Below are 14,035 nucleotides of genomic sequence, written 5' to 3'. Positions count from 1 at the left end.
TTTATTTAATTTTTAGTTTTATAGCATTGAAATGCTTTATAAATGAGAAATTTTGAAAGAATAGAAAAAATTTGATCAAGATAAATATATTTAATTAATAAATATATTTAATTAGAAAAATCATGAAAATACTGCTTCATAAAAGCAAAAAGATCACAATGTTGAAAGGAATTATAAGTATCGTCTAATTGCTCTAAAGTTTACAAAATATTTACTTATGTCAATTTATATTTAAAGTAAATATTTCTTTTAAATATTTGCCAACCGATACCTACATCATTTATGTATGAAAATTATAATGTAAACCTTTTACCATGTCACGAAAACTTATTTCTGACTTTAAACATAGTGTAATTCTACAATTAAGAAGCAAAGTAATGAAATATATTAAATTGAAACGTACTTGAGATCCTGAAGCATATCCTTAACATTGAACATGGATATGAGTGATGTGGCAGCTGCGGGTATGATGATGATGGGCGTTCGCGAGGGTCTCTTCCCCCCGCCTGTCGGAGGCCTTGCAGCCGCAACTGGAAGTAGCTCTTTACGACCTGGTGTGCTTGGTATGGGACCATTTTCTGCAATTGTGTAGTTGAAATTTCTAATGAAGAACGGGTAGTAAAAGTAAATATTTTTTAACTATTTATCTAATCAATCTTACTAATATTAAATTAATATAGTGTTAGTTGTACTTATCAAAAGTACAACTAACACATACAACAACAAAATTTGTATGTATACGATATATATAATATAATCTGGTTATTTATAATTTGCTCTTTAATTGTTTAATTTACTTACTAGCATTTCTAGAATGAAAGGAACATTATGGAAAAACCAGAGTTATAGAATGTGGCGTCAATCACATAAACCACTGGGTGTATTTTGACAAAATTTTATATGGTAATAGGATAGGTCCCATTGATATGGGAACCAGATGGTTCAACTTATATGCTACATTTAAATAGAATAAAAAATTTTAGGGGGAACCATGGGAAAAATATCGCCAATGCGTAATTAAATAAGTCATTTAATAGTTCTTTAAAAATAAAATATGTTTCTAAATAGGTTTTTTGCTAAAATATATATGTAGTTGAAGATATATATGCCCCAGAAGACGTAAAAAAATCACTGCCTCATCTTTGAAAATATATAAAATATTAACAATAATTTATATTCGAATTATCTTTAAATACTTCTTAACAATATTTTGACATAAATTACTCACGTGGCATTTGTCGTGGATGGCTCGGTGTGGGAGGAGCTCGCGCTGCAACGGGCACGCTTGGACCCTCTGTCACCGATTTCAGCGTCATCCCATGATATGTCCCCATAGTGTCAATTTTAAATCCTTCCGTTTCTGCAATATAAACACTCTAGATAGTAAAAAACAAAGTCGCTTTCTCTATGTATGCTTAAATCTTTACAACTATGTAACGGATTTTGATGGTTTTTTTATAAATAGACTGATTCAAGAAGGTTTATATGTATAACAACATCAAACTACTCCGAATTTAACGCGTGCGAAGCCGCGGGCAAAAGCTAGTCATATATAAAACTATACAGAAACTATAAAGTATCATATTCAATTGACTATTGTAGATGTAATTTATATTTATTTATTGACACAAAACAATACCTTCTTTTTGTCTAATAAATCTTTCTTGATCATATCTGTTATACTGTGTTTGCTGAGCAGGAATTGCTGTGGGTTGAGGAAGCACCACTGGCTGGGGTCTCGGTACTCCTGCCCTACCTTCTTCCCTTGCTTTTATACTTCCAAGTAGTGCACCAATGCTCTTTGCAAATATCTGAAACAACATACCCAATTAGAAACTAGTATTTATAATATACCACCCACAATAATATCATATTTAGAAAATTTACATTTTGCTTAGTTTTTGTACCTTAATTAATTTAAGTAAATATTTCTTAACCAGTATTAAAAAGGATTTCATCAGGTGAAAGCTATGTAATATGGAGTGATATCATTTTTTTTATATTTTTAAAGTATAAGTACTTATGCAGTGACAAAAAAATCTGAACACTATAATACACCTCCAAATAATAATTTAATTTGAACAATTAATTATAAATTTTAATAATTAAATTAAACTGCAAACAGAGGTTACAAATTTACAACCTCAAATTGAAATGTTTAGTTACACAGAAGTTAAGGATTTACAATGTCAAACAGGTCTAACATTAAGAAAAATATCAATTTCCAATTGAAACAAACTGTAACCATATTAAGGAATACAATAATGACAAGCTTCTTACTTTTCCATTGCTTTGTAATACTGTTGTCCTAGTCCTCCACTGCCTTTCTCGACTGATAATATCCTTGGTGAGGTCAACATCATAATCCAGAATAGCCCTCAAATCTGACCCAACCACACCAAGTGTATCAGAGTAGTCATTACTTTTAATTGTAGTCCTTTTTTTAGCTAAACGTTTTGCCTTAATTGCAGCAATCTTTTCAACTGACATAGCTTCAGATAGAGATCTGTAGGAAGGGAGAAACAATATTTTATTGTATTGTTTTATGGTAAAAAGTGATAATATGAAGAATCTTCAATTCTTACTTGATATTGTCAACTGTGACAGAAGCTTCTTTAGGTGCATCAAGGCGGGCTGCGAGTTGCTCTCGCACTTTCTGTACATGAATCTCTTCAATACGAGGTTTCTTGGCTGCTGATTCACCACCATCATGGTCATGTGTTCGTTTAACCTTTAAAAGATAGAATATAGTTGTAGTATTGTCATAAATTTTATAGTGTTATTGTTACTAAGTTCACACATACCTGTGTTGGAATTTCTAGCGGTGCACTTTTGTCAATAGATGCGCTTGTTGCTGTCTCACCTTTGAGATATGCAAGCATATCCTTACGATCCGGACGGCGCACAGGTGGTATGTTTGCAGCCTGTAAAGAAAATCAAATATGTAATTTATTGTAAAAAGATAGCAACACAATTATATTTAGTTAAAATTTTTAAATATATTTAGTTGAAATTTATAGATTACTATGATATCTAGACAGATTCTTAATAATTCTTTATTCTTATTTATAATATTTATATGATATTTTGCTGAACCATGAAAATAGATATATATATATATATATAAATAGTTTAATTTTATATATATATATATATATATATAAAATTAAACTATCCAAAAGATCAAGGATATAGTTATGCTAAAAGTATGTTTTTAAAGTACTAGCTTTTATCTGCTGCTTCACACACATTAAATTAAGAGTAGTTTAATAAATGTTATTATGCATAAATTATTAATAGATGTTACAATCCTTCCTCTTTAATCACTCTACTGAAACATCCCATCTATCAAAATCTATTGCTTAGTTTTAAATCTTGAAAAGCATTAGCATATATAGGGACACAGGCATAGACAGAGTAACAAACTTTGTTTTATACTATACTAGCTTTTGCCCGCAGCTTTGCACACGCTAAATTCGGAGTTAATTACTTACCGAACAGCCATGGTCTAGGTAGACCCAAAATAAATTATAAGAGCTCTATTCATCATTTAAATCATAGTAGGGATAGTATGTGATAATCTGGATGTGCATCAACTGAATCAATTGATGTAGCATTATTTAAAATAAATAATCTTTAATGACATCTAACAAGTGCCAGATCATTCTTTAGACTGCTATCTATTTATTGAAAACATATAATTAGAATACATAACAGTTACGTTGAGGGTACATTCTAAAGAAAACATAGTTTTAGTGTAGATACAGAAAAATAAATAGGCATTCCCACTTACAGCTGCTTGTTTTACATAAACAGGATGGGTCAAGTGAGTATTTTTAAGTATGAAAAGCAGGCATTCCAATGTGTAATATTCTTTTTCGCAGCCCTCCTTGCCCGAACTGCAAAAAAAATAATAATAACATGAAACATAAATAAGTTTTTATTAGATAATAGGTTACATTCGATTGTCATAAAAAGAAAAATGGTTACTTACCCCCACATAAGATAATTTGTTTTAACATTTTTCGGCCAGGAAAATTCGCCGAATATGATTTGGTTATCCCGTTCAATAATTTCTTTTTTATTTACATTATATTGGCGAAGCAAACTTAGTGGATCCGCCATGATTACTTCGTCTTGTTGGCGTTAAATAAACAAACAAAATATTGCCTAAAAACACTCGCTAAAATTTAACAAGCTATGAACATTATTTGCACAAAGGAGCCGAAAACGTTTCCACTTTTATTTATATTTCACTATAAAACATAAGCTATCAGAAACTGTTGACACACGATGTAAAACACTACGATCTCCATTTCTATTCACTTCTATTTTTTTTACAAATCAGTCGCTTGTCAATTTGTTGCAAACAAGTCACAGATAATGTAGGTGTGCATTCATTATAAGATGGACATAGGTAACTGTGTTAAATCATATGATTAATGCAAATTAAAAACTTTTCAAAAGTAAAATTTTAACTCACAAAATTATTTGTTGTATTCAAAATTATCGCATTTTTTTTAAAATAAATCGTTGAAGTGCTGAGTAGGTTGGATTTGTGCTAGATAAGTAATTTAAATAAATTATATTTATGCGTAGAATCTGTTAAAATTTCTTATCATTATTGTTATACATAAAATAATTAGATTATTTACTTAGAAGTAACAATTATTTATTTTCATTCAACTAAATTAGTTGTAAAACCTTTATACAACACTTTTTGATATAAACAGAAGACAGAAGTTGACAGAACAAAAATATAGTGTCTAATATGGCTGCCGGTCGATTCCTAATATACTAAAGACAGTAAAAAGTTTTTCTAAATTATAAAACGCCAATAACTACAATAATATGACAGTGGACTGATAATTAATTAATAATGACTTCAACTCCCAAGTCTGAGAAATGTGGGCAAGGTAAGAAGATATTGTGTATTCTTAACATTCCACTTGAGACTACTAATTTATTGGTATTCTACTTTTGTACTTCTTATAAATAGTTTCGCTTCTGCATATTTATTAGAAGCCGAGTCTGTTAAATAACGCATTTGAAACGCATGCTTTCTCTTAAAAACACTTTGTTTCTGTACTATAAGTATTAAAATAAGGACAGGATTCATACTATTTTAGACATAACTTATGACACGAAATAATATTATCAACAGAGTAAATAATTAAAAATTGTGAGGTAAAGTTTTAAAATAAAATATGTAAGTTTCATTTCGTAGTCAATGCTTTCAGGAACTTTAGTAAGTATGTCTAAAGGCATATTATGTCCAACATTTTAACAATTATATTTTTTTATCATTAATCACTTATCCAAGCTGACTAATTTGACAATAAATTACAGTTCAGTGACAAGCTTTGAAGTGGCTTTCTTAAAAAGGATGACTTTTTATATTTTTCTGTTAGTGAGACTTAGATATAACTATAATTTTATTTAAGATAAGTTACTCGTCAAGGCAAATTTAGTCTGGCCACAATAATATCAATAATATGTGACCAAAATAAGGGAAACATTTTGTACAAATACTTTTGAGATCAATTTATAACATTGTGTATTATGTATTGTATGATTGCAAAATGTATAATAAATAAATTATCAAGTCTACTCTCTTCTCAAAGTAAATTCCTTTTTAATGGATGTCTATTACTATTTGTTGTTATTATTTACTAAATTAGATCGTTATTTTTCCAATGAAAATTCTTCTATTGCTGTACGTTCTTGACAGTGCCAGAGTATCTTATTCTGATTAGGTCAAATTGATTATACTTTACTTGAAGAAATATAATATATACTGCTAAAAACAATTCTTCTTGCTAAAATTCAATGTCGAAAAGTATGGTTTCTTGATAAATACTCAAGTTTAGTGCATTATTTACTTTTGTTATGTATTTTCTTTGAATATTTTATTAAGACTTAAACTTAAGCTGGTTTTTTTTTTATTTAAAAGAATAAAAAATTAGATATTAAACTATAAAATTGAAAATTAAAGGTATTTCAATATTCGGTATGTACTATTTATATGGTGAATATACTTCCACTATTTGTCGAAATACTTGCATATTACACAATATGTGAAATATTTATTAGGTATTTGTTTTTTGTTTGGTTACAAACTGTAATGTTTTTTTTTTATATTTGAAAACTTATGTTATATAATTTCATTTTGAGCTAGAAATCATACTTTAAAAAGTTGATTGTATTAATTATACTAAAATAATATGTAGTAATAAATTAAAAACCATTATAAATGTAATTGTAATATTCTAGTTGGTCATTGTTGAAGCTACTATAGCAAAATGTTGTAATTAATGAATTCTCTGGCCCAAATACTAATTTGCGATGCATAGTTAATGGAATGCGAAGATCGACCCGCGCGGGTATCCGCCGAGCGTGGCCTTGTTCCGTACTAGTATGAGAGTTAGACGCCCTATCGGGTCATTAATGAATTTGCCTGTTTAACATTTGATTTCAAGGTTCTATTTATTTGCAAAGGTCAAACTGTACTTAAACTCGATTTAAGATAGGTTTTAGCAAATACGGAATATATTTATGAACATTAAAAGCAAAAATTAAAATAACGTCAGAATTCAGAAAAGTCATGCTTGTCCTGTGTCGATAATTTTTGACGATAAAAAATTATGATAGAATGAAGTCCTTTAGAACAGGAAGAAAATGTAATAAAATTGGAAGGGAAAGATAATTTACGGGCGATGCGAGACTGGAAATGGGACGGACTGAAAATGTTCTTTCCGATTTCTACTACAAGTCCCAAGGAATAAAAGTTTAGTATTTGCATAAATTTAATTTAATACATTACTGAATAAATATGGAAATCCATATAATCTTCAATGCTGTAAAAAAATTATGTTTATTTAATGCTACAACGTCTATGATTAAACATTAAATAATTGCGTATGTAGACACGATTAATTTGTTTGAGTTTCTAGTAATATGTGAAAGTTCTTTTCTTCGTGCTCCCTCGGTCATTTAAATTGGCCGTGAAGTGAAAATTCAAATAGGCAGGCAATGTCACAGTTATTGTTTTAGAACGATTGTCAATGAACAATTTTACGATTTTACTACTAATTTATTCGCGAAACGATAATATGGAAGATTCATTGACTTAGCGACACTAGAAAAATTATAGTCTGCAATAAGTTCGTTCAACGCTTGAGCAATTTCGATAACACCTTTGAAAGAGCCGACGCAATTTAAAGGTACATCTCAGCAAGATAAAATATATTCTGATGTCGATCAATATCGTATCGATGCAATAAATGCGGTTGGCTTGCAATAAACGTCAATGATCAAGGAATTTGAATGCACGGGATTGCGGTTTCCTCTACAACTATTATATATTTCGCTTAAATTGGCTATCACCTACGTTTCGAAAGATGAACTAAAGACGGAGACTGTAGAACGCAGGGAGGCAGTTGTAATACCTTGTTTAATTGTATTATTGTATTATTATTCTTTACCTTTGATAAAACTGCTACCAGAACCACAATTCGTCTTTTTGTTTTAACGACATTAATTTATAATCCTTGATCCTGATGTAAAATTTATAATTTTCAAATATTTACATAAATTATACATAACACATCATACGCGGCTCTAGAAAGGATCATGTTATTTAACTAGCGGTCCGCTCTGGCTTCGCCCGTGGAAGCACTCGGGCATTACGTAAATATCCAACTATGAAAGAATTATTGAAACCAGTACAGTAGCTCCTGAGATTAGCGTAAATAAAGAATTAAACACTTCATCTTTGTGTATTATCAAGTATAGATAGATATTATTTTGTTTAAAAATAGTATTTTTTGTGTTACTATAAGTACAAGATTACAATTTACAATCATATTTCCAGAAAATGAAGCTTAAATTTCATTAAAGTTTATAATTTTAACGTAATATCCGCTCATAAAAATATACATTTTGGTCATTATATTTTACGAAATGTTCAAACAACATTAATCATTATCTCTATTGTATTATAATAATTATAATTTGAGACAGTTATATTATAGCTATGCCTACGTGCTTTGGCCTATCTGCTAAAGCTCCATAACGGGACCTCGACAGAGACTTGTACTACCGCCTAGTTTCCATTTCCTACATTACATGTTTTAGCCTTTCTTAATAAATTTACTCAAAATAATTGTGTATGAGTAATTTACGTTTATTGTAGGTTATTGCTTTTGATTGACATATCAAGGCAACGATAAATAGACAGTCCATTATACTTTAAATTCGTAAAAGCTAAAACATATGTCATTAATATTATTTACAGTAATGTACATCATAGATAAAAATAATTGATGGAGGACACTGTACATTACACGTGCAATTAAATTAAAGAACTTCGAAATATAATCTCACCAATTACAATTCGTAGATGCAATATCTGAAAACGTTATGAAGTGTTTTTGAATGTTAAGATCCGTTATGGGGAACCCATTTGCACTCGGCACAAGTCATTATTTCCTCCATTACCTCAAGCTATTCGCATAGCTTTGTTTGCGCAAATGTTTGTTTGATGCACAAAGTACCCAGCGAATCTTGATTGAGGTTGATGTTGTGTTACGGCAGGTTGGCAAAATGCCTTTAGTGCTCGAATAGCATTAATAGAATTTGTCGATGTTATCTTTCCTTTTGTTGAAAGTGAAAGGTTTCTATAATGGTATCTTATTTCAACTTAATATCTCGAATCTCTAGTCGTCCATAACGTACTGTTTGCATGTATCTTGCAACAGCATATGCGTTTATGACGATTTAGCGGTCTACAACCGTTTCTAAACGATTTATTGTTATTACGACCTTATGCATAACTTGTGAAGTGGTAATGATGTTTAATGCGCTAATATCGTGACTAAGAGTCAGTTGGATGTTGTAACAGGTAAACAAAAGATGGCTACGATTTATTTTGTACCATCTAAAAGGAAATCTACTAATAATTTTATACGGTATAAAGGAGTTCAGTATGCTATATATAAAAAAATGTGTTAAATATACATAAAATTAACCATTCAACATTAAAGACCTCACCTACATACCATGCATTTGAGTGATTTGACATAGGTACTCTACGTTTACGTTTATAGTCGTATTTCGACCCCATGGCGATTAGTTAATATACTTATATGATTGTATAATTGCGAATTTCTTCATCATCGGTTACAAAACGATATAAGAGGATTAGTAACATAGAGTTATAACGTTAGTACATACGTTGACTAATCAATTCGATTTACGTTCACAATTATTGCTAAAATTCTCTGAGAATATCTTATATTTCATAGCTTGGAGCTTGTGTAATAAAAAAACACCTCTGTGATAAGCGCATATAATATGTCCTAGAAAATAATTTTAGTTCAAATAGTCATATCAAATAAAGTAAATTATTATCAGTATAGATTTTCATTAAGGAACGTTCAATGAATATGAAAAAAACTTTTTAATATTAGAATATTACATATGTACTAATTCCATCCGTATATTGACAGGTTTGGCACTCTTTATTATTACACTTATGATTTACAAACGTGCTGTATGTACCGTGAAATAATCATGGATTGCAACACACTCTGTATGTGTCGACATATTTTTGTTTTATTTTATAGTTTCTATGTTAGGGGACATTTTTTACGGATACTTTTTCAAGTTTACTGTTGGGTTTGATCATAGTAATATTTTCACTTTAATTCTTATTCATATATGAAAAAGTGGCGCCTCGCTCGATCGAATTTTATGTCCCTATATTATCATCCAAAATAATATTTGATTTGTAATGTCGGATTTTTGCTAAAAATATCTATTTTAGAAGACGTATTTGTGCAAATTCAAGCATCTAGAGTATCTGTAAGTGGGTTCAGTTTAATGTCATGTAAGGTACTTTAAAGTAATATAATCCCGTTAGGCTAGGTATCGCGATCGGGCTAGCTCATTGGAAAGTGAGTTGCTTGGACCGTGGCTATAGTGGTCGAACGTTGCGTCTCTTTCTATTTGCCTATAGATGAAGTATATAATTTTTTATAACTAATTAGTATAATTTTTAAATGCCAATTAGTTAAATTATTCTAAATAATATACATAATTGATCAATGATACTGTTAAACATCCCCTCATTTTTGACATATTGTCTCATGGCATTTTGCTAATAACGGTAAAACATTTAGTAAATGCTACTATAATTTGGTTATTAAGTCAACAAATAAGTGTTGTAATTTTCTTCTGTATAATTAGGTCTTTTACAATGGCAATGGTTTAATAATAATTTATTTATTCTTCACTTAAATATGTCTTATTAAATTATAGTACTATGTACCTACTAATTGAACATTGACCGTAACCGACCTGATTCTGTAGTATTTTAAAGCTATAAGAACTCTAGTAATAGAAATGTATTTCGTGACTTGCACTCCATTATTTGTTTTGTCCGAGATACCGTTTAAATTGTTGCCTACTTTAACGATGGCTCAAATTTTTATTAATAAAAAAACTGTTTTCAATCGTGTTATTTCAAAAAATATATTATGTTGCATGTTAAATGCAGTTAACAGCAATCTACAAATGCCATTGCGTGTAACCCTGGCGCTGTTAATGGTCAAGTGACACAGATCTTTTAGCACACTTCTAGTTTACTTATTCGCTTCAATGCCTTATATGATGATAATCTATGTGGTTAAAACTTGGAATGGAAAATTCTTAAGCACCTAAATAATGTTTAGATATAACGTCAAATCATCTTCAATGAACGGCGGTTTGTGTAATTTTTATCTTGAGAGTTATATATTTTAAGCAATTGTGAACGAAATTTTTGCAATAGAAAAAATTCTTTATAAATGCATATTTTTTATTATAAAATATACATTTTCTTAGCCGGAACATACGTTAGTTATTATTAGTGTTCCTAAATTCTGCACATAGATAAAATGATGTGCGAGCACAGGTGTGCGCGGGCGCAGCCGGCAGAGGTGCATGGAACCGGCACTTTCACTATTGATGGTGCGACAGCCCACAACAGCGACCGCGACTGCCCTCGCTGGCTTGCAGTGCCGCCGCGCCGCCGCGGCCGATCGCACCGCTCCTCTCCCGCGGCTATCTCGCAAATCTTTCGATAATTCGAAACCCTGTGTCAATCGCATGGTCCGCTGCTCTTAGCCTCGCCTATTCGTTGCTCTGCTGAATATCGAGAGCATTGTTGATAGTGTTGTGAAAAATATCTGTCTAATTTTAACGCAGATATTTCCTCAGTGTAGAATGCGCCCTTGGAGGGATTCTTTTGAAAATTGTACCCGTGCCGGAATAATAGTGTGAAAATATTTAATATTTTTAAACTCAATAAGTGGTGTTTAAAGAAAGCGACGTGAATAAACAATGTTGGATGGACGCGGAATCACAAGTTCACTTCATTTAAATGTTTACCGAAACACTTTTCTTATCTGCAGACATATATAATTAATTTCGTTTATACTTTTAGCTTTAAAATTACCAATTGTTTGATTTTTTTTCAATTAAAGAAAATGTTAGCTGATGATTAAAAGAACAAATGAAAATGGATTGTTCAACATTATCAAACTTAAAAATATCGATTGTAAGATAGCAGTACGACGTTCACTGTAAATAAATAATGACCTAATTGTACCTTACGTCTTAGCTATTTCCGTTACTCAATGATGATACATAACAGTTTTTGGATTTTGGCTTCAGTCTCTGCGTAGCCGGGAAAGCAAACACAGAATTTCATTAAAATTCTAAGAGAAATTTCAAGTAAACGCGCGCCATTGAAGATTTCTAAAAGGGTCTCCTTTCGCTATTGCAATACTTTGCACTACTCATTTTTTTATTAAATTTTACACCAAAGGAAATACTTTAAGTCCAGTAATTTTGGTATAATTATTTACAATGAAAATTTTGTAAGTGAAATGATATTCGTTAAAATGCCACATTACGACGAAAGTTTCATTCACGATGACAATTTAAATCAAAGGCGCAATAAGCGAAGCTATCGAGTTTATAAAAATGGAATCAATCCCTGTATTTACCCTGAATCACATGATTTGCATTCTTCTGAAATAAGAGCTGATATTGCTATGAAGCATGGAAGAAATGTGAAATTTCGAACGAACCGCTATAAACTGGAAAGATCTCCGTTACAAGAGGGAAATTATATAAAATATAATAAAACACCAGACATACTGATCCACTGTCCAAGAGTGAGTGTTTTTGACCCCAGTAAATTGTACGACATTAGAAATAATAATGTTGTTACATTAACACCTTGTAAAAGCTTTGACAACTTGACATTGAAACAGTCGAAAAAAGACAATCCAATAAAAGAAACAATAAGAAATGGAATAAGCTTACAAAATTTGTCTCGCGATGACAGCCTCAAACATTATGTGTCACCTGCCCAAGAACGATGTGCACCACGTAAAGTAGACGTTAGAAATTCATATTCAATAGAAGAAGCGCGCCGTAGGCCGGTACACCGAAGGTTCTCTCGAAGTACGGCTGTACCTGGTGTTGGTATTTACAGAAAAATTAGTGGAGATTCCGACAAAAATGGTAATGGTTTGATTTTTATTTATTGGTATATTATGTTTCTTGCCAATACCGGAAGTTTATTTTTATAATATATTTAGATTGAAACTTACTTCATGCTGCCATTAAATTTAGTTTTATAGTTTGCTAAGGTCATGCGTTAATTACTATATTTATATCCTCACGCGTATCAAATTTTAATTATCACGCGAAATAAGACGGAAGGTCATGTTAGAAATTGTTCGTATAGTTTATTTAGTTTACTGTATAAACGGAAGTAATGACTTACTTTTTCTTCCTTGTAAAAGTGTTTGTGTTGTAGTGTGGAAATGCACATAATAGGCTGGCTAATATTGTATAATAAGGCGTAAGAGACGCGGGAACTCACTATTGTACCCATTGTTACAATAATGTTAAGGCCGCTTGAAAAAAACTTCTGTTTCGTTTTATTTATCGAATTATTGTTGGTAGGTAATAGGTTATAGAATGCGTACTGCATTTAGCGAGAGAACTTTTTTTTTACGTCATGAATCCTGAAAAAGAATTCCTAAGTAATAAAAGTCTCCATGTATAACGAAATAGGTAGTTTGAAAGTTTGCAGTAAAAAAAAAATCATGGTCAAAGTTTATAGTAGAGAAAACAAACGAAAAGTAGTCCCTTTGACATGATCGATAATATTCAATATAGAACAACAAAAATATTTAGTAACGATTAAATATTTCTCAAGAAAATACACACTAGTAAATTCAAAATTCTTCGTTATCTTAGATCTCAAAAGTAATCGTAATGTTGATGTGTTACGTCTGTTGGCTATCGAGTTGCTGTGAAGAGTGTAGGATCATGTTTATGATGTGTATAAGTATGACGCACTAGAGGCCAGGAAGCGGGCATGACCTGGCGTCCGTCCGGCGCGGGACGGTGCGAGTGTCCTCAGTAGCCTGTCTCAGACTCAGTCGTCACGCGCCGTGGCTTGGGCGCGTCCTGCTGTCGCCTTTGCGTATTATTTATAACTCGCGCGTCATCAGTGATAAACTTGTGTTTACTTGTATACTCATCTCCGATATTATTAGGACTACTATTACAACAACTCATAACCTACAGGACGATAAACAAAAAAATGCCAAAGTTCATATTTTATGATCAACTTTAGACTTCGATTTTGCAGGTATGATACCATGCTATTGTTATATATAAATTTAAGGAAAATGTGTGAAGTATGATTAATTATTTTTGGCTTTATTATGAATATAATTCATTGTTACATTTATATAATTCTAAAAACTCATATCCAACGGTTTTTTTGCAGCTTTCGGATCATTAAATAGAAAGTTTTCAACGAACTGATGAACATTTTTTGTTGGCATTACCTAATAATTGTATTACATCACTTATTGATGTACAAGAACGTATAAGGCATGGGCTTGATATGTTGACTATTGGCTCTCCTTACGTCATTGGAATGTCTTGTTAATATCAAAGTTGGGTT

The 14,035-nt window shown here is 31.1% G+C and overlaps 3 protein-coding genes across 3 annotated transcripts in view; 2 read left to right on the top strand and 1 right to left on the bottom strand.

Annotated features, from left to right (window-relative positions):
- Positions 1-4,339, bottom strand: part of LOC119830199 (parafibromin) — a 7,332-nt gene extending 2,993 nt beyond the window's left edge. The window contains exons 1-8 of the mRNA XM_038353111.1: positions 3,995-4,339; positions 3,794-3,899; positions 2,805-2,924; positions 2,586-2,731; positions 2,281-2,506; positions 1,640-1,811; positions 1,229-1,360; positions 404-578 (exon numbers count right to left, since the gene is read on the bottom strand). Of these exons, the coding sequence (XP_038209039.1) occupies positions 404-578; positions 1,229-1,360; positions 1,640-1,811; positions 2,281-2,506; positions 2,586-2,731; positions 2,805-2,924; positions 3,794-3,899; positions 3,995-4,125 (1,208 nt within the window). The 5' untranslated portion in view covers positions 4,126-4,339. The remainder of the gene's footprint in view (positions 1-403; positions 579-1,228; positions 1,361-1,639; positions 1,812-2,280; positions 2,507-2,585; positions 2,732-2,804; positions 2,925-3,793; positions 3,900-3,994) is intronic.
- A 6,661-nt stretch (positions 4,340-11,000) lies between these two features.
- On the top strand, positions 11,001-12,784 carry LOC119830086. The gene has a single exon (XM_038352942.1). It carries the CDS (start codon positions 11,931-11,933, stop codon positions 12,639-12,641), a length of 711 nt encoding a protein of 236 aa, XP_038208870.1. The 5' UTR covers positions 11,001-11,930; the 3' UTR covers positions 12,642-12,784.
- Positions 12,785-13,075: 291 nt separating this feature from the next.
- The window catches only part of LOC119830536 (guanine nucleotide-releasing factor 2), a 13,585-nt gene continuing 12,625 nt past the window's right edge, over positions 13,076-14,035 (top strand). Inside the window, exons 1-2 of the mRNA XM_038353595.1 lie at positions 13,076-13,117; positions 13,423-13,674. Coding sequence (XP_038209523.1) covers positions 13,076-13,117; positions 13,423-13,674 — 294 coding nt within the window. The remainder of the gene's footprint in view (positions 13,118-13,422; positions 13,675-14,035) is intronic.

This window comes from Zerene cesonia, chromosome 11 (assembly GCF_012273895.1).
Source record: "Zerene cesonia ecotype Mississippi chromosome 11, Zerene_cesonia_1.1, whole genome shotgun sequence".
NCBI classification, from domain to species: domain Eukaryota; kingdom Metazoa; phylum Arthropoda; class Insecta; order Lepidoptera; family Pieridae; genus Zerene; species Zerene cesonia.
Note: the sequence above shows the minus strand (reverse complement) of the source record. Positions and strands in the feature narration are given on the sequence as shown.

What these genes read in the sequence shown, in the direction of transcription:
- LOC119830086 (XM_038352942.1), top strand. Translation starts at nt 11,931, where the DNA reads ATGATATTCGTTAAAATGCCACATTACGACGAAAGTTTCATTCACGAT.